The 26,547-nt window shown below is 55.7% G+C and overlaps 1 protein-coding gene across 8 annotated transcripts; it reads right to left on the minus strand.

Annotated features, from left to right (window-relative positions):
• Positions 1-937: 937 nt before the first annotated feature.
• Positions 938-20,308, minus strand: LOC140905757 (uncharacterized). Of its 8 annotated transcripts, none has more exons than XM_073329175.1 (7): positions 19,723-20,308; positions 12,905-13,109; positions 11,447-11,580; positions 10,678-10,914; positions 10,155-10,268; positions 9,260-9,373; positions 938-8,950 (listed from the first exon to the last, which is right to left on the minus strand). In XM_073329175.1, exons 4-7 carry the CDS (start codon positions 10,778-10,780, stop codon positions 6,441-6,443), a joined length of 2,841 nt encoding a protein of 946 aa, XP_073185276.1. In that variant the 5' UTR covers positions 10,781-10,914; positions 11,447-11,580; positions 12,905-13,109; positions 19,723-20,308; the 3' UTR covers positions 938-6,440. The 8 variants fall into 8 exon arrangements, with proteins under 8 accessions (XP_073185276.1, XP_073185278.1, XP_073185277.1 ...); XM_073329177.1 differs by lacking the exon at positions 19,723-20,308 and adding an exon at positions 19,545-19,659 and having other exon boundaries at positions 12,905-13,074; XM_073329176.1 differs by lacking the exon at positions 19,723-20,308 and adding an exon at positions 19,545-19,659 and having other exon boundaries at positions 12,905-13,079.
• Between the last annotated feature and the right edge of the window lie 6,239 nt (positions 20,309-26,547).

Genomic DNA, 26,547 nt, shown 5'->3' on the forward strand with positions numbered 1-26,547 from the left:
GCTGCCAGTGGGTGCAGAGTACCCACTAATTTTTCCCCTTGGGTGTTCCAGCCCTGCAGCACCCACAGAGTTGGTTCCTATGTATATAAACTAAATCTTTCCATCATACTGTTTAAATAGGACTATAGTATATATAGCACTATAGTAAATGAAACAATGAATTCACACAACTGTGACTCTTTGGGTAATGCTGATGGCTAATTTGGCTCCTGAACCACTGAGGTCTGAGTATCACTGAATTAGGTCAATTAACCTGATAGGCTGATTGATGAGGGTGCCCCCCTGAGACAGAACAGACAGGGCTGGTATAAAGCCAGGAAGCAGGCAGCAGAAGAGAGCTGCAGGTGAAGTAGCCAATGGGAGCTGCGGAGCTGGTGCTCAGGGTGGGGGCAGCACACGGAGCCCCCCTGGCTGCCCTTGAGCCTAGTAGCCGCAGGGACATTCCAGCCGCTTCCAGGAGCTGCGCGGAGCCAGGGCAGGTAGGGAGCCTGCCTTAGCCCTGCTGCACCACTGACTGGACTGACCAGAGCCACCAGGGTCCCTTTTCACCCAGGGGTTCCAGTTGAAAATCAAACTCCTGGCAACCCTAAGTGGCACGTGGGCTGGACCTGGCTGAAAGACTAATCAAAGGTATGAGAACTGGCAATGTGCTGGGCTGGGCAAAGCTACTACCTGTGGTATCTCGGGAAGCAGGGCTAGCAATCTTCTTAATAGCCTCCTAGGAACATCAGAATGGCCACACTGGGTCAGACCAAAGGCCCACCTTGCCCAGTGTCCTGTCTTCGACAGTGGCCAGTGCCAGGTGCCCCAGAGGGAATGAACAGAACAGGGAATCATCAAGTGAATCCATCCCGTCACTAGGGTTGCCAACTGTGTAATCACAGAAACCCAAATGCCCTTGCCCCACCCCTTCTCTGAGGCCCCACCCTGCACACTCCATCCGTTGCTCACTCTCCCCTACCCTCGCTTAATTTTAGCAGGCTGGGATAGGGAGTTGGTGTATAGCAGGGGGTGCAGTCTCTGGGCAGGGGCTTAGAGGTTCGGAGTGTGTGAGAAGGGCTCCGGACTGAGCCTGGGCCAGGGGGTTGGGGTGCAGGAGATGGTGCGGGATGCAAGCTCTGGGAGGGATTTTGGCTGCTGGAGCGGGCTCAGGGCTAGGGCAGGGGATTGGGGTGCAGAAGGGAGTTGGGGGTGCACACTCCAGCTGAGAGGTGCTTACCTGGGACGGCTCCCGGTCGGCAGTGCAGCGGGGCTAAGGCAGGCTCCCTGCCTGCCCAGGCCCCACGCCGCTCCCAGAAGCGGCCAGCGTGTCTCTACAGCCCCTGGGGGTGGGGGCTCCACACTCTGCCTGCACCGCAAACACCACCCCTCCAGCTCCCATTGGCCACACTTTCCGCTCGGGGCACCGGCAGCACACAGAGACCCTCTGCCCCCTCCCCACAGGGGCCACAGAGATGTGCCAGCCACTTCCAGGAGTGGCGCAGAGCCAGGGCAGGCAAGAAACCTGCCTTAGCCCCGTTGCATCGCCAGACTTTTGGCAGCCTAAAAATCTCTTAGTTTGGAGTCAGTAGCCTCTGGGAGATAGGGCCCGATTCCAGGAGACTCCCGGTAAAACCGGGAGGGTTAGCAACCCTCCGACACCTGTTCGCAGCTTCTGGCACCATCTCTGCCCATTCTGGCTAATAGCCATTGATGGACCTATCATCCATGAATTTGTCTAGTTCTTTTTTGAACCCCGTTATAGTCTTGGCCTTCACAACATCCTCTGCAAGGAGTTCCACAGGTTGACTGTGTGTTGTGTGAAGAAATATTTCCTTGTATTTGTTTTAAATCTACCTAATAATTTCATTTGGTGACCCCCTAGTTCTTGTGTTGTGTTTCTCCACACCAGTGAAAATTTTATAGACCTCTAACATATCCCCCCTTAGTCGTCTCTTTTCCAAACTGAACAGTTCCAGTTTTATTAATCTCTCCTCATACAGAACCTGTTCCATCCCCCTCATCATTTGTGTTGATCTTCTCTGTTCCTTTTCCAATATCTCTTTTGAGATGGGGTGCCTATATTTGCCTGCAGTATTCAAGATGTGGACGTACCATGGATTTATATAGAGGCAATATGATATTTTCTGTCTTGTTACCTATCCCCTTCCTAATGGCTCCTAACATTGTTAACTTTTCTGACTGTTGCTGCACATTGAGCAGATGTGTTCAGAGAATACTACGTGGGGAGCAGTTGCAATTTCCAGTGAGGACCAGCAAACAGAACAGGAGTTATGCAGGTGTAAAACATGGGAAGAGAATAACTGAACGAGAGCCACCTGAGAGCAAGGGAGGTAGCAGCTTTGGAGCAAGCGCACTGCACCCCCGCCACCACACTGCACGCTAACCCTGCTGCATTTAGGAGGTAGCTAGGCTACTTTACAGCAGTGCAAGAGGCTGATCCACAGGGAGTTTGCAGCTCCCCCCTTTCCTTCCCCAGCCACGCCAATGCACCAGACTCGGCCACACTTTCAATCACTTAAACAGTGTCTCTGCCGAGCTGACTAGGACACGTTCATCCCAGCCCCAGGAGCAGCACTCAGCCAACCAGCCGTGCTTCTCCAGCCAACTGCAGAGCTTCAATCGCCCTGGGATAGTTCACTGTCCTGGCATCACCATGAACACTGCACGAGGAGGACGAGTGTTTGTTCACATCAAACAAGTCCCTACATGTTGTGTCTGAGGATCAGGTCAATGGGCCTAACGCTGCAGGGTGTCCAGGAGCTCCAACCTCCTTGCCCCACTGCTCGGAAAGACCCACAGATGCCAATACACAGAAGTTAAGCTGAGCACCGAGGAGAGCTAGGAGCTCTATGGACACCTGCCTCTCACAGGCCTCTGAACAGCCACCCAAGAGCAAAGGTTTGCAGTTACTGCTGGCCTGGCCTGAATTCAGCCTGGCAGCCTAGAAGCGAGAGGCTGCAACCCAATCCCCTCTGCCGCTGTGCCTTGTTCCCCAGCAGCCCCCGAACCCAGACAGGCATTTCCACAAACACAGAACTCACCTGCTGCCCCAAAGCTTTTATTTTAAATGAACATACTGGGCAGAAATAGACTCGCCAGGCATTAAAGACGGCAGGAGCGCGGGGCTGGGTTAACAGGGATGGTGACAGGGGCATTTCCCACCAGGGCCATGCCATGAACACACAGCAGCAGCACGAGATGGTGATGAGAGGGCTGCAGGTATGCAGCAGGTTTGACCTCATGCTAGCGAAATGGTCCCCAACCATGCTGAGCAACTGTGCCATCCCGCCCTATCCAGCAGCCTCCTGCCCCTCCCAGTCCCATCCAGCTGGCTGCCTAGTCAGGTGTGTTCTAAGCCAGGAGCCTGATCAGCGAGTAACGCTCAGTCCTTACCGCTCCTCCAGGCTCTGCCTGCCTACCTCAGTGGGGAAGCGCTGTGCTGACCCCCAAGGAACTGACATGCCACCTCCGGTCCATGGGCTCCCTGGCACATTGGAAACGCACACCTTGCGCAGTGGCAGACAATGGCAGCACATCAGGGCCTGTCGTGGGACAGGGCAGGCCTAGATTACCAACCACAGAGGGCTGAAACGCCCATTCCTACTGCTATAACCTAGTGAGTGCCCACGGCCTGCAGCAAGTACAAACACACACAGTTATCGTGGGTATTAGCATAGCACCAAGAGCCCTGGTGCAGGAAGAGTGCCCGCCCTGAAGAACTTCTTCTGAAGGCACAAGTCTGTGTCACGCCCAGCACTAACCAACATCCAGAGCAGGACGCGGTCCTCACCGGTGCGGCTCAGTGGCTGGGAACAAAGTGGCTCCATGCCCACAAGCAAGAGAAGAGCGGGGAGATGGCTGCAGGGACGGGGTGCGCACGGCTCTCAGCTTTTGCACAAATGTACTTTAAGGTGAAAGCACCCCAGTCCCCTACCAACTCATCCTGTTTGTGGGGTGTGTGCAGCCTTTCACTACCCACCACCTGGGGCAGTGACCCCTCCTTAGCACTGTGCTCCATGGGCCCTGCTGCACAGCGGTGCCTCTCTGGCATGCTGGGGGGACTTACAGATGCTAGACAAGAACGAAAGGAAGCAACACACGCTTGTTTGTTCCCATCCAAGTGCCCACTCTCACCCTAGCCAGCAGCTGCTGCTGGGAGGGGCCCCAAAGCTTCGGGAGATGTCAGCACTGAGACAGAGCGTGGTCAGGTAGCAAAACACAAGGAGAGAAAAGCCCCAGTGGGTTCCGTAGCCACCTCTTCCCCCAGCGCTCCTGGGGAGCTATGTAAGGTCAGTGCGGGAGAAAGGCGCTGGCCTAGCAGCCCTGTGAACCAGTCAGCAGATACGGCAGGGCCCTGCAAGCTTCACATGTACGCACGCACATCTCCCAACCCTGCCCCAGAAGATCACCTCTGGGGCTCAGGGGAGGCCAGGGCCAGTGGCCCATTCTGCCTGCGTGCTGGGACTGTCCAACAGGACCCAGGCTGGCAATGACTGGCAGGAACCGGTCTGAGATGGTCACACAAAGGGCTCCTTTCCCACAGCCTGTCCCAACCTCCTGCCCCAGCCCGTGGGAAAAGCAGAGCCCTGTGCTTGTGACAGCAGGGGCTGGTGCCCGGGCAGAGATGGCGCAGCACAGGCCCCACCTCACTGTCACTAAGTGAAGACGGGATTTGGTACCCCCTGCCCCAAGCAGCCCTGGCTTCTTCCTTCCCCTCATTCGACCCTGTTCAACCAGCCACGCCCACAGGCCAGGCTGTCCCCTCCCCACCTCTGCTCACTCATCTGCAGCTTCAGTCCCGCCCACACCCTGCAGCAGCAATCCACAGACAGGCAATGCCTTCGCTGCCAGCACAAGGGATCCTGGGGAGGCCTGAGAGCCAGACGTCCACTGCTGCCTGGGACTGCACAGCCCTGGGGTCGGCTTTGGGGGCAGCTGTCAGAGCCTGGCCCATTGCTGAGTGACCGACCTACCCAGGGGATACCCCCTTAGCTATAACAACCTGGGGACTGCTAGCTGCGTTTTCATGTAAGAGACTTACGAGAGGGTCACCACACGCGCTGTCACTTCTGCAGGCCAAGCTCAGCACACACACCAGGGGTCCCTCCATTCCCCCAAGCTCCCCGGGTGCCACCCTCCCTTCCCCCTCTAGTACAGGGGCTCCCTGCTGCAACCCACAGCCTCATGCTAGAGGCTCTGTGTGCCCCCCATTCTGCCCTCCACAATCTGCCTGGGGTTCTGTGTGTGCCCCAACCCCCACACAGTCCTCCCGCCATTAGTATTTCTTTTCTTCCTGAGACATACGTCATTCATGGTGTCGCCACATTCTTGCTGGGACGACGGGACGAGCGTAGCTGGGAGATCATGCTGGAACCTATTCATGGCTCTGTTCTCTGCCGTGGAGCTAGTTACACACCTGGCTGAGGCTGGGGGCTCAGCTAACCAGGTACCAGGGCTCCCCGTGTCGCCCGGCTGTCCCTTCCGGTTTTCAGCTCTGACCTGACGGGCAGCAGTGCTGCGTAGTTATCGTGTTACAGTTATCAACGCCATCGAGCAGAGCTCTGCCCCAGCACGCAGTCCTCCTCCACCAGGGCATCAGTGCCCAGCTTCTCCTTCCTGCTCCCCAGGAAGGGCACCTCATCCTCGTGGGGCCCCCACTGCTTTCAGACCAACCGCAGCCTTCTCTGGGGCTGGGGCTGGGCCTCCTGCCCCCCGACCCCCATGAAGTGCAGACACTCTGGGGGGAAGGCACGAAAATAAAAGGGACGCTGTAACTGTTTCTACAGGGGCTGGAGCTTGCAGCCCCAGGTGGCCTTTCACTTCCCTGCAGATGGCTCTGGGGGGGGATCCAGAGCCCAGCAATACCCTCGGTACAACTTACGCCCAGGCTAGCCAGGCTCCACCTCTGTTTGGATCACAGCTTCCAAGAGCCGCCCGCACCCCACGTTTAGCTCCAGGGAGGCCACAGCGTAGAGCTCCATGGGCCGTTCCCTCCCAGGGAGTCTCTTGCAGGGTTTGGGTTTCCCAGGACACTCGCCACAGGGTCCCAGGCCTGCCAGCTTGCTGCGCCCTCCCCTCGTTCTGCTCACAGCAGTACTTGGCGTCTCCTCGCACCCTGCAGCAGTGCGTGCTGATCAACCAGCCGGCTTGCCCGCTGTCAGGAGCTGTGCCCTCTCTGAAGTTCGGTGTGTGTAGAATGAAGTCAGATCTGGCTTCTGGCTGTAACGTTCCCCTGTCCGTGTCTGGTGTCGTGGGTGCGACAGCAGCACTGGTTAGCCCCACGTTCCCAGATCCAGTCACTGTACAGCTCGCCAACCAGGTGCACGCTCTACTCGCTCTGGCTCACACCGGGGGCGGGCGCTCTCGGGTTCGCTCACAGATCTTCCAAGCTCCTGCCACCCCCGCTGCACGGACACCACATCTCTGCTTGCTTGGCTTCAGGAGCTCCCTGCCGTGGGAGACGCAGTGGCCGAGGCCCCCTCTGCGGGCCAAGTGCACGTGGGGCCAGTCCCCACAGCGGCGCAGGGTGAAGGGGTGTCCGTGGGGGAAGCTTGCGTGGCACTGGGGGAAGCATACGGTCTCTGCTGGGAGTGCGTTCTGCGGTGAGTGAGGAGATTGGGCTTCTGGCTGAAGGTCTTCCCGCAGTCGGAGCAGCTATAGGGCCGCTCCCCGGTGTGGGTGCGGTAATGGGTCACCAGGTTGGGCTTCCAGCTGAAGCCCTTCCCGCACACGGTGCAGGCGAAGGGCCGCTCGCCAGTGTGCGTCCGCTGGTGCGTGAGGAGGTTGGGCTTCTGGCTGAAGCTCCTCCCACACTGGGTACACTGGAACGGCCGCTCTCCAGTGTGGGTCCGGAGGTGCGTGACCAGCGTGACCTTCTGCCGGAAGCATTTCCCACACTCCGGGCAGGCGTACGGCCGCTCCCCACCGGGCACTCGCTGGGGGAGCTGCAGGGCTATGTGCTCCTTGAAGGGTTTCCCACAGGGGGAGTGGGAACAGTACCTCTTCCCAGCGTGGGCCTCCATCAGATCCACGCTCAGCGGCCTTGCGGGAGGTCTCTCCCCTATGTGGACACGCTGGTGGATCTTCAGGGACATCTTGCCCTTGAAGCGTTTGGGGCACTGGGCACAGGCGAAGGGCCGCCGCCCCATATGGGTTCTCTGGTGGGCAAGGAGGTTGGGCTTCTGGCTGAAGCTCTTGCCGCACTGGGGGCAGGAGAAAGGCCGCTCACCCGTGTGGGTCCGGTAGTGAGTCACCAGGTTCCCCTTCTGGTTGAAGCGCCGCCCGCACTGGCTGCAGGCAAAGGGCCGCTCGCCCGTGTGGAGCCGCTGGTGTGTCATCAGGTTGGCTTTCAAGCCAAAGCTCTTCCCGCACACGTCACACCGATGGGGCCTGTCGCCCCCGTGGCTTTCCTGGTGCTTTGCCAGCTGGCTGTGCTGGCTGAAGCTCTGCCTGCACTCAGGGCACGTCCAGGCTGTCTCCCGCACCTGCGCATCCTGCTGGGCTGGCAGGGACAGCCGGGGCCTGAGGCCTTTCCCACGTTCAGGAAGCTGATACGGCTGCCATCCTGCATGGCTGCTCTGATGGGCAATGAGAGCCGGCCAAAAGCTAAAGCTGCTTCCGCAATGGTTACAGATGAAGGGCCGCTCTGCCCCGGGGGCTGCGTGCGCCGCATCACCAGGGCCCAGGCAGGGTTCCAGGTGTCTGAGGAGATGTTGGTTCAGGCTGAGGCCTCTCCCATACTGGGCGCTCTCACAGGGCCTCTCCCTGGCATGGCTGGGCTGGTGCTTCAGAAGAGCCGCCTGTGGGCAGCTTTCCCCACACTGCATGCACAGGAAGGGCTGCTCTGCTGAGGGGGTTTGCTGGGGCAGTGGGATATGCTGTTTCTGCGGGAAGCTGCTACCGCAGTCAGTGCACATACATGGTGCCTGGCTTCCGGGGATCTTCTGGGCTAGCACCGGCTGAGCAGGATTGCGCTGACTCTCCTGCTCAGCGCCTGCGGGCTGGAGCGGCATGGCGGGGGGACCGTGGAGTGGGATTGGCTCTGGATTCCCACAGGGTCTGGGCTGGCTCAGGCTGTGGGTTCTCTGGTGCGCTTTCAGGGACACCTTGTCCTTGAAGCACTTCTGGCACTCCCCACACGGGTAGGGTCGCACATCCGTGTGGGTGCTCTGGTGAGTCACCAGGTTGGTCTTCTGGGTGAAGCGCTTCCCGCACTGGGGGCAGGCGTAGGGCCGCTCCCCAGTGTGGGTCCTGTAGTGAGTCACCAGGTTGGTCTTCTGATTGAAGCTCTTCCCGCACTGGGCACAGCTGAAGGGCCGCTCGCCCGTGTGGGTCCGGTAGTGAGTCACCAAGTTGGGTTTCTGCGTGAAACTTTTCCCGCACTCGGGGCATACGAACGGCCGCTTTTCCTCATGGTCTCCCTGGCGTGCTGGGGACTTTGGCTTCCCCCCAAGCCCACCCCACAGCGGCGGCTTCTCCCCTGCGTGGGTTCTCTGGTGGGCAATGAGATTGGCCTTCTGGCTGAAGCTCTTCCCACACTGCGTGCAGGAGAAGGGCCGCTCCCCGGTGTGGATCCGCCGGTGAGTCAGGAGGTTGGGCTTCTGGCTGAAGCTCTTCCCGCAGTCTGGACACCTGTAGGGCTTCTCTCCTGTGTGGATTCTCTCATGCGTGATGAGGCTCTGCTTCTGGCGGAAGCGTTTTCCGCACTCAGCACACTGGAAAGGCCCAGCCCCTAGCTGGCATACGACGGCATCTGAACACTTGCTGAAGCCGGCTGATTCCTCCATCTTGATCCTGGTCTGGTTTCTCTGCTGACTCTTGGACACCAGCTGCCGACTGTGAAACGAGCCATCAGAAAGGTCACAGACCACAGGGGACAGCTCTAAGTCTGCAGCAAAGCTCTCAGAGTTCTCTTCCTGCTCCACTGTGTTCACACCCCCATGCTCTGCTGGATTGCAAAGAGAAAGTGAAGGCATTAACTCATGGGCTTTCCTTGCCATTCGTAAAACTCTACAGAAATGAGCAGCTCATAAGGCTGGACCCAGACTGTACCCAGCTGAGGCTGCACTGGCAGCCTGCAAGAACAGCAGAGGACGCAGCTAACTGGCATAAAGCAGAGCAGACTGCTGCTGTCCTCATCTTTGCTATGGAACTGCAGCCCCTTGAGACAACAGGTCCAGCAAACCACTCCCTGTGCTGATCTCAGCCTCCGCTGGAAGGGGAGCCCAGAGCAGAACAAATTGCTGCTCTCACTCACCTACGCAGGCACTTCCGGGGATCTTGCTCTCCTCCAGTTTCTGCTGAGCCTCGATATATCGCTCCTCCCATTGCTCAATATGGAATAAACCATCGGGCTTGAAAAATCCATAGCCTGGTTGAGGGGATAGAGGATGTCACCATGTATGGTTAGGCACATCCAGTGACAACACCACTGTGCTGGAGACGATGCATATGCTACTTCACAAATCATATAATTAACCTGAGTCCCAGGGGAACCTTTTTCTTTATTCTAAGCCTCTACTGCCAAATGTGGAATTAAAGATACCGGACAATACAATCAACACACCATCAAGCTCCCTGGCTAGCCCTCCTTTTCCTCTCCACTGTCCTGGGGGTGACTGGCAGACAGAGGAGAGCACATCTGGCCAGGAAAACAGTGAGCTTTCAACGTATCTTCCAAATGTTCATAAAAATACTTTGTTCTTTTTTGGTGTCTTTCAACCCAGACTCTCAAAGCCTGTAACATGTGTTAATGAATCACATCTCCAGCCTGTCTCCTGGGAGGAAAATCTGGATCACTAGCCATACTGTACTGAGGGAAAAACTGAGGTCCAGGAAGGTTAAGTGGCCTGACCCAAATTTGCACAGTGGGTCAGAGTGGCAGAGCTGGGATTAGAAACCGGGAGCCTAAACTTGTCCTTTGCCTTGTCCACTAATCCTCCCTGAACCGCTCAATCGAAAGGGAGGGGCGACAGCCAGATGTCATTTAGTACTGGTGCAAAACCACGATGGACGCGTCCCCTGAAACTCTAGCAAATTCTATTTAATCTGAACTAAGTGAGTAAAGACATGAAAGGATTACGCCAATGGCAGTTTCATCTGCTTCTCTCGACCTCGCGTGCTGCTAACTAGCTGTTGTGCTGAGCACTCACCTGCGCAGGGATCTGGCGGACGCTCTAAGCCACCAGAGACCAGCTGAACCCCAACACCTGGGGGTTCCCCTCGTTCAATCCGGAACAAGAGATCAGGTTTGAGAGCTGGGTGGCCTGGTTCGGGGGGGAAAATATTCCTGTTAGCAGGTGCTCGACCACTGCTGCCCGCACTGAAGTCAACAGGACCAGGGCCTTCAGCATCACACCGACTCTGGCCCCGCTGCACTGCTAGCTGGCGCTGGGTGGAGGGACATGGCTGTTTAGAGCACAGCTATGGTCAGACAGTGGAGAATAGAAAATGGCATAATCATACCCAGCACCTCTAGCGCCCATGGGGGCGGGGAGGAATAAGTCTCCACTGCCCACTCAACCGCCAGTGTGCCATGCAAGATGGACAGCAACAGGGCCAGGCTGGGGGTGGATTTTAGGAGGTGCCCTAAGAAAGTGGACCCAGGCCCTCCAAATAATTTCATGAGGGTCTCCAAAGAGGCTCAGATGGCAATGACTTTGGAGCAGCACTGACCTGGATTTGAATTGGTGGCGCCACGAGAAAAGGTTCCACAGCCCATCTCCAGTTCGCGGTGCCATCCGGCCCCCTCCTTTGATGGGTGCGACTCTTCAGACATGGCTACACCCAGCCGCAGGGCCAGCTGCCTTGTGTGGGGCTCTCAGACCCTGCAACAGGCAACACCTGAGCCTGCGCTCCACCAGGGGCCCAGCCTGATCGCTCTTCCCCGTGGAGCTGCTTGCACCGAGGCCCCTGAGGAGGGGAGGGAAGAATGAGGAGGGGGCAGGGTGCTCCTGCTGCCCCACCAACCAGCCATGTACATCACAAAGAGAGTGAGCCTCTCCAGCACCCCTCACGGTCACACCCAGAGCCACCCACTGCAGCCAGGGAGCAGCCCTCTGCCCTGCCAGGGAGGGCTGCAAAGTGAAGCCACTAGGAAGTCCAGAGCCTGGCTCCTGGCAGCCCCAGTACAGTTTCCCTCCGCTCCTGGCTCCCAGATCCTGCTGGGAGAGCACAGGCTGGTCTTGCTTCTCTTCTGAAAGAGAGAGTGAGGCGGGCAGTGAGTTTAGTGACACTGTCGTCTAGGGGCTGGAGGGAAGAGCTTTGTCCCATGCATCAGCAGTACCAGCTCTGGTTTCAGGAAGCAGACTCTTGCAAAGAGATTTGGAGGAGAAGGTAACAGCTCCTCAAACAGTGAGACAGCTGAGCCCCGCCCAAAGAGTTATTTTTACATCAGCACTCTCCAGCCCCTCACATGTTCCCCTTTTACTGCCTGGCATCTCACCTCTAACTTGTGCACCAGACACAGTCCTCACCCAGCGAGGTGACCAGCTCGCACAGCTCCCTCTGCCACTCCACTAACGCCGCCCACTTCACCGGGGAGAAACAGACCCTGCCGTCCTCAGACGTCACCGGCACCTGCAACAAGAAGCTGCCCCCACTTAGCACTGCTGCTGCAGCAGCACAGCCGTCACCCACCCCAGTCTACTGGGCAAGGCCATTGTGTGCTGGCCGAAACAGGAGAACAGGCTGGGTGTGCCAGGCACTCGTACCGGGCGACATGGCTGAGTACAATATTGGTGGCTGGCTGGTGGGACCACGGCTCCTGCCTACCTCACCGTGCAACAGGTGACATGACAGAGATCAGAAGGCTCTGTCTGGAGGAAGGAGCTTGGGATAGCTGGGGTGGGAATGGACAGGGGACACGCCCGTGAACAAACTGCTGACTGGCAGCATCGCACACGGGGGAGAAGCGGCTGGAGCAGGGGACTTGGCGTTCTACGCCCAGCTCTGCCACTGATTCACTGTGTGACCGTGCACAAGTCACTTCCTCTGCTGCGCCTCAGTTTCCCCATCCGTGAATCGGGGATACACCATATTCTGCCTCCCAGGAAAACAGTCAAGCTGTATTCCTTACTGTTGCTAAGGTCTCTAGCTAATGGAACCCAGAACCAAAGAGAAAGCTGGGCAACAGGAGAGGGGGCACAGAAGGATCCTGGACTCCCAGAAGGACAGTGACTCTCAGGAAAGGTGAGGAAACTGAGGCAGGCTCTTGCATGCAGTGGTTTGGTACTTCTCCATAGCTCTGTATATCCCTTGTGCTCTGGGTATGAGTGAGGTATGTGTAGTTCAGAAATACTTTTGCAATGTCTGTGTTACTTGCTTTAACTGTAACAAAGTCCCTCCAGGGTTAACCTGTAAACCAGAGTGCCCGGGCAGACAGAGCTTAAATACTGGGAAGCCTTAGGGAACAGCACTGGTCTTGGGGCCTAGGGCAACTGGCCCGCAGGGTTCCACACCTCCAGGAGGGGGTACCAGACGGGGTTGGTACCCCAGAAGCGTGCCAGGCATACGGACATGGTCTAGACACTGCTCAGGCTCAGCAGGGTGAACAGCCCATGGAATCCAAGTTCTCGGTCTATTACAGCAGCCCAGTTACTGTCCCCAAGGGGCAGGGAGCTCAGCCAGGAGTGTAAATGAGGGCACAAAATAACAAGAAATGGGGTGACACATTGTTAGGTCTCCAACTCCCCCAGACACCACCACAAAACCCTCACAGAGCAACAAGGAATCAAAGGCTGCCCCTGCCCACCATAGCACCATCTGCCTCTCTTCTGTGATGGGGGGAGGGGGAGGAAATAGAGATCAGAATTAACCCCTTCCTGTCCACAATGTGTGCGCACAAGAAAGCAAGCAGACAGGCAAGCCTGTGGCACCCTGCAGTCCCCCAGCTGCAGCCTACCTGGGCAGCACCCCCTGCAGGCACTTTCCCATCGGAGAGGACTCGGTGGAAGATGACGTGGATCCTGTGTGGAGGATGTGAGGACGAGATCCTGTCCCTTCACCTTTCACTAGGATTGGCAACTCGAATCGTCTCTTCTCACAGCTTCTTCGAGTGGCTGCTACAGATCCCTGCACTGACAGCAAGTAGCGCTAATAAACGGGGGCTGGGGACAGGAGAGAGGCACAACACAAAGGCTGAGAAGCTGCTCAGAGAGAGACTTGACCAACGCTTTCATCCCACCTCCCTCCAGCCATCTTAGGGAAAGAGTTCAGCTAAGCCCAGGCTCTGTATTGAATTCACAGAGCCCCTGTTATTGCAAACTTCCCCAGCCCGCTCAGCACTACTGGGACTTGTAGTCCATGCTGCCGAGAGGATGCTACCATACGTGAGTGCTGCCTAGCCTGCTTCACAGTACACAATGGGGGAGGGGAGAGAAAACTACAGTTCCCAGCAGCCTCTGGTACAGCTTAAAGATAGCCTGTCCCTCTCCAGTCAGTGATAACAGTGAAAGCAGGGTCCCTTTATCCCAGCCCACCAACTCAGCTAGACCCACAGCCCTGAAGGGTAGCACTGCAAGAAGCAGGAATGCAGACTGCAAATCGGCAGACCTGGATTTCCCCTCATCTCATCATTTGTTTCAAAATTCAGCAATTCCTGGCCTTAGTGCTATCCTGTGGCTGAGAGTTCTACAGGTGAATTATGCACCAATTACTTCCTTTAATGAGTTTTAAATGTGCTGCCTTTCAACGTCATTGAATGGCCCTTTTTGTTCGTGTAGTGCAGCCAGTGATAAATGAGAGCCCCTGATTCACGTGTCTATCCAGTCATTTCTTTGTCTCCTCCTCTCTACACTGAAATGTCCCAGTCTTTTCAATCTCTCCCAGCCTCAGCTCCACCTCTATCCCCTTCCTATCACTGCACTATCTTGTTTGAGAAAGGGGGACCAGCACAGAATGCAGGACTGGGGGAACAGGATGTACAGAATGGCAGCACTCCAGACAAGAGCCCCACCCCTCATCCGAAGCTGCCAGAAACCCTCCCTGATTCATACACTACAGCCCCCTGCCAAACCTTTACAAAGTAGCCATTGTTTGCGTGTGTTCCAACTCTGACTACCTAGCACATAAAGGGTTAAGTCTGATGTGCATGACAACTGCACTCAGCCCCTGAGTTTTGGAGGGGCTGGTTATCAGCTCCCCACTGAAGTCACGAGAGCTGCATGCCTCCCAGTGCCTGGCCCTGCACGCTGACAGAATGTCCCATTTCCAAAGCGCTTGACCATCATTAGCCTACCCAGTAACTTTCCCCAGGCTTTGCAGCTAGTGAGTATCAGAGATGGGACTCAGACTCAGGAGGTCCTGGCTTCTGGACCCATGCTTACCCTGCACTTTAACTGAACTGTTGTGTGCGCCCCGGATGTCCATAGTAATGAGGGAGGAATCTTTGATGGGTCTCAGTTACCTCCAATCTCCTCTCCAGTTATTTTTCTCCCTGGGCAGCAGAGGAGCCTTGCTGTAGCTAATCCTGGAGTGCTGTCACGAGTGCCTAGTGGGCAGAGCACCCGCTTTACATTGCAAACGCGGTTAGTTCCACTTTTCTGGGGCGGGAGCATTTACTGAACACTTGTTTTCTCTTCTACCTCTGTGTGTGGAGCTTTCTGCACTTTCATCTTCATCTGTGCCCAAATGCTCTGCTTTGAAGGGAAACGTTTACCCCAGGCTCATGCTGGAAGGACACAGCACCCTGCAGGAAAGCTACTCGCTGGGAAATGTTGCATAATCACAGATCAGAATCTGAGCTGAGAAAACAGGCTTTGAACTTCAGCGCCTTCAGATGCTTTAAAATCCATGTTCCTCCTGGTTCTCTAGAGCATTCAAGGAACAGGAGGGCACTACGGAGACCAACTAAGCTATGCAGCCTAGGGGTAGTGTCGGGGAAGAAGTCCCAGGCAAAGACTGGCAAGAAGTTTCATGCCAAGTGCCATCAGGCCGGTTAGACACTGGTGACTGGGAGTGGCTGAGGGACTTCCACACCCATCTCCTCTGCTGCACCCCCAGATGTATTGGGCCACAAATTCTAATAAAAGACCCCCACCACCACCACCTCTGCCAGCTCCATTAGTGCTGTGGCAGCTCTTGGTGAGTCTCTGAGCCTACTAGGCAGAACCATTCTCAGTACTCCTTAGAGGTTTGTAAGGTCAGGCTTGACAAAGCCCTGGCTGGGATGATTTAGTTGTGGATGGGTCCTGCTTTTGAGCAGGGGGTTGGACTAGATGACCTCCCGAGGTCCCTTCCAACCCTGATATTCTATGATTCTACTCGGCTGGTAAGAGAGGAAGCAGTTAAGGAAGCTCATTTGGAGCATGTTAAGTATCCTCACACCTTCTTGTCAACTGTCTAAATGGGCCATCTTGATTATCGCTGCAAAAGTTTTTTTTCTCCTGCTAATAATAGCTCATCTTAATTAATTAGCCTCTTACAGTTGGTATGGCTACTTCCACCTTTTCATGTTCTCTGTATGTGTATATCTTCTTACTATATGTTCCATTCTATGCATCCGATGAAGTGGGCTGTAGCCCACGAAAGCTCATGCTCAAATAAATTGGTTAGTCTCTAAGGTGCCACAAGTCCTCCTGTTCTTTTTTCATTTGGATCAGTGGTTCTCAACCTTTCCTGGCAACTGGAGTAGTGCACCAGACTAGGAGCCTGTGCTGATCTCACCCCGGTGAGGATCGGGGGTAACCGCAGGAGTTCCAGCAGCGTACAGTCAGCATGACAGCAGAATCAGGCACTCGGACCTCTGCGGCACAAAGAGAATCATGCCCCATTTACAGATGGGGAAACTGAGGCACAGGAAATTACTTGGCCAGCACTACTCAGGAAATCAGAGCAGAGCTGAGTTTGGAACCCAGGCATCCTGACTTCCAGTCCTCAGCTCTCGTCAGTAAGCCACACTCTCACCTGAAACAAGTGAGGCACTGCCCAGCCTACACTGGGAAGCCCTATGTGTGTATCCCAGTCCCATGAAGAAGCCAAAAGGAAGGGAAGAGGCCGAGCTTGCTCGAGGGGTCATTGGAGTGTGGAGAGGAAAACTGCACAGGAACTTTGCAACAAAACCAGAGAAATCCCTCCGCTGGCCCCTTGTTCTATTTACAAAGACAGCAGAGCTGGGCTCCTCGTGCTGCGGGGCCTCCTGACTGGCAAGCAGCCAGGGTCAGGTTTGGCTCAGGGAGGGAGATGACAGGGAGGCAGGACAGGATGGAGTCCAGCCTCCACATTAGCACTGCAGGAAACACAGAAGAGGAGAGACCCAGGGGCCACTGTACACCCTCTCTTCACTCCCACAGAACTACTGGGGAAGGACCACTCCTGACCCACCCATGACAGGTGAGACAAGCAATGGTGATCCTCAACCCACACACATAAAGACATACATGGAAACCATTGCTTTATCCACCCAGAAAGCACTATCATAGAATATCAGGGTTGGAAGGGACCTCAGGAGGTTATCTAGTCCAACCCCCTGCTCAAAGCAGGACCAATCCCCAATTAAATCATCCCAGCCAGGGCTTTGTCAAGCCTGACCTTAAAAGCTTCTAAGGAAGGACATTCCACCACCTCCCTAGGTAACGCATTCCAGTGTTTCACCACCCTCTTAGTGAAAAAGTTGTTCCTAATATCCAACCTAAATCTCCCCCACTGCAACTTGAGACCATTACTCCTCGTTCTGTCATCTGCTACCACTGAGAACAGTCTAGAGCCATCCTCTTTGGAACCCCCTTTCAGGTACTTGAAAGCAGCTATCAAATCCCCCCTCATTCTTCTCTTCCGCAGACTAAACAATCCCAGTTCCCTCAGCCTCTCCTCATAAGTCATGTGTTCCACTCCCCTAATCATTTTTGTTGCCCTCCGCTGGATGTTTTCCAATTTTTCCACATCCTTCTTGTAGTGTGGGGCCCAAAACTGGACACACATTTCCAAGGCATACATGTGACAGCCTCTTGATGTGGGGGTGTTGATGGGCCTTTCCATCCCACAGTGCCCAGAGCTAGTGCCCAATGCTGTGCTGGGGGCTGGGTGGGCACTTGAAGCGGGTGGGCGTAATAGCTGCCCTTCATTCAGGATAAATGTAAGAAACAATTAATTCCTTTATGGAATAAGATGGCTGAAACAATAGGAGCCACCACCCAAAACACAGGCCATATGCAAGGAGCTGAGCAAGGATGATGTAGCTGTGCATGCATGTGGAGAGAAGCAGCCAGAAACACCACAGAGGCACACAGAGAAGGCAGCAGGGAAGCACCAGAGACAGACAGAGAAGCATTTGTAGCATGAGCATAAGAGAAAGCTCTTGGGCAGAGTGCTAGCTGGAAAGGGGCTTAGAACCATGAGCAAAGAAGCTCTCTCCTATTGTTTGATTCCTGCTGTGTTCATGGAGACAGGACTTTGCATATTCTTGTAGATAAATAGGGTTGCATCAAAGAAATGCCTGATTCCATCATCAATTGCTCTTAACAGAAACAACCCACAAGTCCCCAGATATCAGCTAACCACTTAGGTCAAAAAGGGTGACACTGGGAAGCAGGCTTAGACCATCTGAGTAGAACTGGCTTTCAGCACTCTCTTGGTTTGCAGTTATTTACAAAGAAGTACTCAACGGTTTGGTTCTGCTCCCATTTCCCTGCTCTGCCCCCACATGATGGCTTCCAGGTCTCCCCAGCCACTGTGCTCCAGCAGAACCCCCTCTACGCACAGGGAGAGACTTCTTAGGCCATTGGATGGCTCCATTGATTGACACAGTTGAACCACAATGAGAACAACTAAACCCTTGAATCTACAAAGAGAAAGTGCACTTCCCCTCCCTATGCTACTGCCTGACACCCAAACTCATCCAGGCTTTAGCTCCGTCACCAATTTGAGTTGTTTCCATATTTCGTTAAGCATAGGGGGATGCTGGACAATGAGGGTTGATCCAAGCTGAAAGCGTCTGTCCTCAGGAGACTTGAACACAGGATGTGTTTTTCACAGAAGTCCCAGAGCAGTGAGACTGAGGATCTTTGCAATACAAGGCTGTATCTACTAGCAGTCACAGTCTGGCAGTCAGTGCAACTTTGAGGCTCCTTTAGCCCGTGCCCTGACTTCAAGTGAAACAGAACTATCACTGCAGGGAGCGAGTTGGACATACATATCAACAGAGCTGAGCTGAAAGCTTGTTCCCAGCTATTACCGTGATCTAAAGAGAGAATTTACTGCTGTTTTGCTACAGTCCTCCTCCATGGGCCATGGCACAATGGTCCCCTACAGTCCATTTACACAGCTAGTTTGTAATGTCCTAATGGGGTTCCCGTCCCTTCCCTTAGGACAGTGGTTCTCAACCAGGGGGATGCTTAGCCCTGGCGGTACACATAGGTCTTCCAGGAGGTACATCAACTCATCTAGAGATTTGCCTAGTTTTACAACAGGCTACATAAAAAGCACTAGCAAAGTCAGTACAAACTAAAATTTCATATGACTTACTTATACTGCTCTATATACTACACACTGAAATGTAAGTACATTATTTATATTCCAATTGATTTTATAACATTATGGTAAAAGTGAGAAAGTCAGCAATTTTTCAATAATAGTGTGCACTGACACTTCAGTATTTTTATGTCTGATTTTGTGAGCAAGTCGTTTTTAAGTGAGGTGAAACTTGGGGGTACGCAAGACAAATCAGACTCCTGAAAGGGGAACAGTAGTGTGGAAAGGTTGCGAACCACTGCCTTAGGAGATGGGTTTACATGCTTGTCACTGATACACTAGGAAGATTATCTTTGATATTTTACCCTTAATTTCCCTTTTCTCCATTCCAGCCCATGACTCCCAGTCACCTTCCCACCCTGGCAGCATCCTGAGTAATTCTTCTACCAGCGCAACTACTAACTCGCCTCATCACCAGGCATTTACAATGGATAAACCTAGTTTCAGCTGAGCCTCTCCCCACACCCGCCCCCTCCCCCCAGCCTAACCCTGCCCCCTGCCCCAGCCTCTCCCCACACCCGCTCCCTCCCCCTCCCCCCAGCCTAACCCTGCCCCAGCCTCTCCCCACACCCGCCCCCTCCCCCCAGCCTAACCCTGCCCCCTCCCCCCAGCCTCTCACCACACCTGCCCCCTCCCCCCAGCCTAACCCTGCCCCCTCCCCCAGGCTCTCCCCACACCCGCCCCCTCCCCCCAGCCTCTCCCCACACCCGCCTAACCCTGCCCCCTCCCCCCAGCCTCTCCCCACACCCGCCCCCTCCCCCCGCCTAACCCTGCCCCCTCCCCCCAGCCTCTCCCCACACCCGCCCCCTCCCCCCAGCCTCTCCCCACACCTGCCTAACCCTGCCCCCTCCCCCAGGCTCTCCCCACACCCGCCCCCTCCCCCCGCCTAACCCTGCCCCCTTCCCCCAGCCTCTCCCCACACCCGCCCCCTCCCCCCGCCTAACCCTGCCCCCTCCCCCCAGCCTCTCCCCACACCCGCCTAACCCTGCCCCCTCCCCACACCTACCCCCAAATCCCCACGTGATCGCCAGACACCCCCCGCCAGTGCCTGCCCACGTCACGGCAGCGGCGCTTACGTCACCCTGTGACTCCATTTTGTGGCGGGAACACGTCATCGCGCATTGTTATGGCAACACAGTCCAACTCCCGCGCTAAGCCCTAGACCCGCATCACCGCGGCGACCGCCCATCCTCGCGGGTTGACGTCACATCGGAACGTAATGACGACACCACGCGCACGCGCGGACCCACTCACCTTCAGCCAGCTCCGCGGAGACGCGGCCGCTGAGCGCCGCCCCGCAAGGGATCACGGGAAAGATAGGAGCCAGAAATCTCGCGAGCACAGGCGTCCCCTCACGCACCGCGCGAGAACGGGCCCGCACGGTGTGATGGGAGATGTAGTTCCAGGAGGGGCAGGGCGCTCCCGGGAGCTGGGAGAGCCGAGGGGCCGCCGCGGCTTTCTGTAGACAGGAGCCTTGACTGAGATGGCCAGAGCGCCGCCCCACAGCACCATAGAGTCCGCCAGAGCGCCGCTCCCACGGCACCATAGAGACGTGTCCGCCAGAGCGCCGCTCCGATGATGCCACCATAGAGACGTGCCGGAGCGCCGCGCCTCCCTGGAGGCCCTGCAGCTGCAGCACCATAGAGACGAACCAGAGCGCCCTTCCCCCAGCACCATAGAGACGAACCAGAGCGCCTCCTCTGTAGGCTCGGGGAGCAGAGGCCTGAGGGGCCGAGGCCGCCGCGGAGCCCCAGTGGCCTGACTCCCCGCCCCTGCCCGGAGTTAGGGTTGCCGGTGCCTGGTTTTTCGCCGCAAAGTCCGGTTACCGGCGTAGCCGCGATCAGCCTCCCCGCCGAGCGATGGAGGGCCTCCACGGCGGCTGGGGGGGGGCCTCCACGGCGGCTGGGGGGGGGCTCTCACAGCCGGGGGCGGGGCTGGGGCGGGGCGGGGGGGGCCCACAGTTTGGAGCCAGCGGAGAGGCCGCGGGCTGCCAGCTTTCTAATGGCACAAAACCAAACCCCCTTGCCCCGCCCCCTTCCCTGAGACCCCGCCCCCTTCCCTGAGACCCCGCCCCCCACTCACTTCGCCTCTCCCCCACCCTCGCCCACTTTAGACTGTCGGTGGGGTGCGGGAGGGGCGGAGGGCTCCAGCTGGGGTTGCGGTCTCTAGGGTGGGGGAGGGGGCTCTGGGCTTGGGGTATGGGCCCTGAGGTGGGGCCAGGGATGATGGGTTGGGGGGAGGGCTCCGGCGAGGGCTGTGGGCTGTGGGCTGGAGAGGAGGAGTTCGGGAGCAGGAGGGGGCTCCGGGCTGGGGCTGAGGGGTTTGGAGTGCAGGAGGAGATGTGGGAGAGGGCTCAGGGCAGGGGCTTGGGGCACAGGAGGGGGTGCAGGGGGTGTGGGTGGTGCTTCCTTCAGGCAGCTCCCAGAAGTGGCCAGCATGTCTCTGCAGCCCCTAGGCACAGGGGTGTCCAGTGGCCTCCGCACGCTGCCCTCACCTGCAGGCAGAGCCACTGCAACTCCCATTGGCAGCAGTTCCCGGCCCCTCGGAGCTGCAGAGATGGCACTCGTGGCGGGGGCAGCACACTGAGACCTCCAACCCCCACCCCGCCCAGGGGCCTCGGAGACGTGTGTTATGATAGCACAGTTTGATTAATGACCACTAACTAATGTCTAATACCTATATATATACACACACACACCCCAAATGTTCTGCAGCTGCTGTATAGTTACCAGTCCTGAACATAGCTTGAGTCCGTGGCTTGATTTCACAGCTTCGGTTTGTAGCTTGTGGTGGCTAACTGGCCAGGAAAGCCAGGCACAAGGAAGGGCTGGGTCTCTGTTGGGCATGCACCGATGCCATTTGATGCTGGCAGCAGAACGTTACCCAAAATCTTCCATCTCACCCATCCTTTTTGTAGGCTTTAGTTTGAATCAAGAGTCTTGGTCTTGCTGGGTCATGCTGTCTCTGGGTTCTGTGTGATTGGTCACCTGTCAATTGCAGACCTGACTTTCAGCCTGGGACCTGACTTTGATCTTGTTTCAATTTCACCTTTGTTCTTTTCTTTTGGGGTGGACTCTTCTCACTTTGTTAGGGCTGTTGTCTGCATCTTCAGCCATTGGTATTTGCACTTAACTTTATCAGGACAGGCTGGGGCTGGAGGTTGATTCCATTATCCATGCATACCTCATTCACACATCTAAACTAAACTAATAAGGTTACAGCAGGGTTTACAAAATGGAGTGAGCATTTCAAAATGGAGTTTGAGTTACAATATGGAGTCTTATTAATAATAGTAATTAAAGAAAAGAAATAATTTCATTCTTCAGATCTACATTTGGCAACCGCTTCCAGGAGCCATGTGGAGCCAGGGAAATTAGGGAACCTGCCTTAGCCCCACTGCACCACCGACCAGACTTTTAATGGCAAGAGCTGCCAGGGTCCCTTTTTGACTGGGCATTCCAGTTGCAACTCGGATGCCTGGTGTGACGGGTTGGATCACAGAAACCCCTTGGCAGCTGCCAATTGATGTGCCAAGTTTACTGTTGCTCCTTCTTTCCTGCCCTGTCAGCTTAGGAATTCAGTGCCCTGCCTGGTTTGAGCCAGACCCGCTAGCCTGCTGCAAACCCAGACCCAGGTCTGAACCACATCCCCTAACAGCTGTTGGCTTAATTGAAAGCAGCTTGGGAAGTGTTCCTGTCTTTAACACTCAGATGCTCAACTCCCAATGGGGTCCAAACCCCAAATAAATCCATTTTACCCTGTATAAAGCTTATACAGGGTAAACTCATAAATTGTCCACCCTCTATAACACTGATAGAGAGATATGCACAGTCCCCCCTGCTCCCCCGCCAGGTATTAATATATACTGTACGTTAATAAGTAAAAAGTGATTTTATTAAATACAGAAAATAGGATTTAAGTGGTTCCAAGTAATAGCAGACAGAACAAAATGAATTATCAAGTGAAATAAAATAGAACATGCAAGTCTATGTCTAAGAAAACTGAATACAGATAAAACCTCACCCTTAGAGGAATTCCATTAAGCTTCCTTTTACAGACTAGTCTCCTTCTAGTCTGGGTCCAGAAAGCACTCACACCCCCTGTAGTTACTGTCCTTTGTTCCAGTTTCTTTCAGGTATCCTTGGGGTGGAGAAGCTATCTCTTTAGCCAGCTGAAGACAAAATGGAGGGGTCTCCCATGGGCTTAAATAGACTTTCTCTTGTGGGAGGAGACCCCCTCCCCTCTCCTATGCAAAGTCCAGCTGCAGGATGGAGTTTCGGAGTCACCTGGGCAAGTCATATGTCCATGCATGATTCAGTTTTTACAGGCAGCAGCCATTGCCCACATGGTATCTTGAATGTCTCCAGGAAGACTTCTTATGTGGATTGGCATCTTCCAACATCCATTGATCGTTAAATGCTTCTTGACTGGGCACTTGCACATTCCTTTCTCAAGAAGCCAACCAAATGCTTTACTAAGTCTACTTAGAATTCAAGCAAGTACAACTTCGAATACAACAATGACACATGCATACAAATAGGATGAATAGATTCAGTAGATCATAACCTTTACAGAGACATGTTACATGGCATATGTAGCATAAACCATATTACAGTTATGTCAGATATATATGTTCATAAGCATATTTCCATAGAGCCTTATTGGGTGCACCGTCAAACCTGGCGACCCTAGTGGGAAGGAAGGGGGCAACCCGCTACCTGCAGGGCATGGATGTTAGGAGGGGAGCCATTTGGAGAGCAGCCCCTGGCCGCTCTCCACTCACCCCCCACTGGCTGCAGAGGGGCCCGGGCTTGGCACGTTGCATGGGGCCACTTCCCCTGAAGTGCCAGGCCAGGCTGCCAATCCCAGCTCTGCACATGGCACAGTCACCACCCAGGTAGGAGCCCAGTTGCCCACCAGTGCCACTCCCTGAGAACTCAGGCTCCCGCTCGCTCTGGCAGCAGAAGTTGGTAGGCTCTGGCACTTTGTAGCCAGACTGCGTCAGCCGCAGCTGTGGTAGCCCAGGAGCTGGGGCCCCAAGAGCCTCTCACGGTGGGGTGTGTAGAAGCCAGGAGCCAGGACTCCTGGGTTCCATCCACTGATGAGCTGCCAAAAGCTGAAGAACTGGTTACTTCAGTTGCTCTTGAGATATGTTAAGTGCCCAATCAAGAACCAAAGACACAGAGCGAGTGAAGGACTCACCACCGAAGTGCCGCCAAAGACCCGGAGCACCGCCGGGTGAGAGATCAGGCGGCCCAGATGTGGCCTGCGGGCCGGAGTTTGCCCACCCCTTTAACAACCGGTTCTAAACCAGCTTCAAAATTTAACAACCGGTTCGCGTGAACCGGTGCAAACTGGCTCCAGCTCACCACTGGTTCCATCCTCTGCTCTGGGAGGGGAGTGGAGGCTAGTGGGTTAGGGACTCAGGGCTCCTGAGCTCTATTCCTGGCTCAGAGAGGGGAATGGTGTTTTTTGTTTAGAGCAGGGGGCTGGGGGAGCTGGGAGCCAGGACTCCTGAGTTCTATTCCCAGCTTCTTCACAGACTTCTTGTGTGACCTGGGTGAGTGGCTTATGGAGAGAGCCTCTCCTGCCCCCCCCCCGCCCCTGTAGGTAACTGGTGGGGTGGGAAGACTGCGGCAGTCCCCCAGCTGGATGGGACCTTGGGGCCTCAGGGGGCGGGGGCAGAGCAGTGGTGTCCAGTTTTCAGAAATTGGAAAGTTAGCAACCCTAGTTTTAACCCACTTCACTCCCAGTGGCGGGGATATCCCTAGTATCAGCCCAAGTATTCTCAACCATAAGTCAGGCACCCCCAGGCCTGGGATTGGCTTAAACGTCAAGTGAACATTTCTAAATAATAAATGTGCCCTTTTATTTGCCTCCTCATTTCTGAGCTTTTAGGGTGCACTCGGGTCATGTTTCCCAGCTTTTCTCTGCAACTGTGAGGACTGGAAACTTACCTTTTTCTTAAATGAAAGCTGAGCTTCTCATGTAATAACATGGCTCCAGGAGCTGGGGCTTTAACAAAATCCACCAGCTAGTGTGAAACTCAGTGAAATCATGAGCACTGGCAACATTAGAAATAGAAACCAGGAGTCCCAACTATTATTTCCGGGCCCCCCCTCGTGCCCCACACACCTCCTAACCCACCAGCCCCACTCCCAGGTGTCAGGGTGGCAAATCCCCACTCTGCTTGGGCATCACTGATGCCATTCAAGTGCTCCGCAAGGCACAGAGACCTGAGCTCCAGCCCCAGTGGGTAGAAAGCCTGCCGATCCCCTGTGGCTGTTGTTTACGTGTCCGTGTTAAGTCTGCACCCGTGGTTGGGACACTAGGGTGGCAAACAGTTGATGCATTTCAGCAAAAGCCTCTGCAGTGCCCCTGCGCCACCAGTGTTCAGCAACGTGGGCCCGGCTCCACCAATGCTTGGGCTTATATTTCTGGGCTGTCCTCTCCATAGGACGGACCGGGGCAACCACCCCGGGCCCCATGCTGTGGGCGGCCCCATGCTTCAGGGGGATGCGGGGTCCAGGGTGGCCTGGGGATAGTGGGGGGCCTGGTGCCAGCAGCAGTGAGTAACCAGGCCCCAGCCTGCCCTGCTCCACCCCGCCCCCATTCCACCCCTTCCCCCAAGCCCCCACCCCGCCCCTTTCCAGGTTCCTCCCCCTCCCCTGAGCGATGCTGGGAGCCGACAGGGCGGAGTGGGGCGGGCTGGGGCCGGGTCACTCGCTGCTGATGGTGCCAGGCCCCCAGCTTACCCCCCAGGCCACCCTGGACCACACGTGCCCCTGAAGCATGGGGACCCCCAAAGCATGGGGCCCAGGGCGGTTACCCCAGTCCATCCTATGGTCAGGACGGTTCTGCTTGGACCTATTCTGGGCACCACCAAAAATTATCCAAACCTAGCGCCCATGCTCCCAGCCCCACTTTGACTGGACCAGTCTATCTTTAGAAATGCTCCCTGATTCCCCGGCTGTACGCCCCTCCCCCCGCCTTTCTTTCTACCCAGCCAGGGAAACGGGGACTCAGCTGGGAGCACATGTCTGGGGGAGCTGGGGGATAGACCGGCGTGGCAGCAGAGCATGGCCAGGGGGGAGTGGGGCCTGGAGAGAGGAGATCAGCTCGGAACACTGAAGGCGGGAGGGGAGCACTTTCAGAAGGATTCGAAGAGCAGCGCGAGAGGGTTGAGGCTGGTTGGCAGGGAGAAAGTGGGATCGGGGCTGGGTGGGGGAGCAGGCTACGGTTCGGGGCGTGGGTGAGGCACAGAGCAGGGAAGAGCTGGCTCGGTATCTAGGGGTAAGTAGCTCCGTTGCCCCCCGCCCTCCCCAAGCGCTCGGACTCTGTGCTGAGAATTCAGCTGTTTGGATCATTTGGAGAAATACTGAACTTCAAACCAGCTCGACCTTCAGCATTTCCAACCCCTGCTCTCTTAGTCCTCTGTACAGGGCAACACATTGCATAATCCACCTGCCCTCCCAGACAGTGACCAGATGCCACGAGTCCCCTGCCTGCCAGGGACACTGGGAAAGGTTCAGCTCTGCCACAGGGTTGGTTCTCTCGGGATGGAACATCTGTCAGGCTTCAGATAAAACGTAGCGACCAGAATGGAAAAACAAACTGTGATCCAGCTGTGGGGGCTGGGAGACCCAGCATCAGGGACGTACGCAGCCAGGTTCCCTAGCTGGTAGGGAACAAGCCTGGCATTATCCCCAGGGGATGGACTCAGTGGGACCTGACCAGGCTTTTCCATCGCGGCTGCTCTGAGCTCCTTTCTCTTCACAGGGTGTAACGAGGCTGGTTCTGGCGGGACCCAACGGAGAGTGCCCATACAGGGTAGATTGCTTCGAGCCGGGCAGTTACAGCCCAAGGCTGGGGTTTCTGTGCACACCAAGGCAAACCCAACCAGCCAGACAGAGAAGACTTTGGTTTTATCCCACTGGTTAACCACAAGTCACACAAGCAATTCCCTTCGACACTCCAGTTTCCCAGTATCCCCACCAGAGCCACTCGTTATGGGGACAAATGGTTATGAAAACCAACACCCCAGTAAAAGGAAAAAGGTTCTCTCGATCCCAAAGGACC

Source organism: Lepidochelys kempii, chromosome 2 (assembly GCF_965140265.1).
Source record: "Lepidochelys kempii isolate rLepKem1 chromosome 2, rLepKem1.hap2, whole genome shotgun sequence".
Lineage (NCBI taxonomy): Eukaryota > Metazoa > Chordata > Testudines > Cheloniidae > Lepidochelys > Lepidochelys kempii.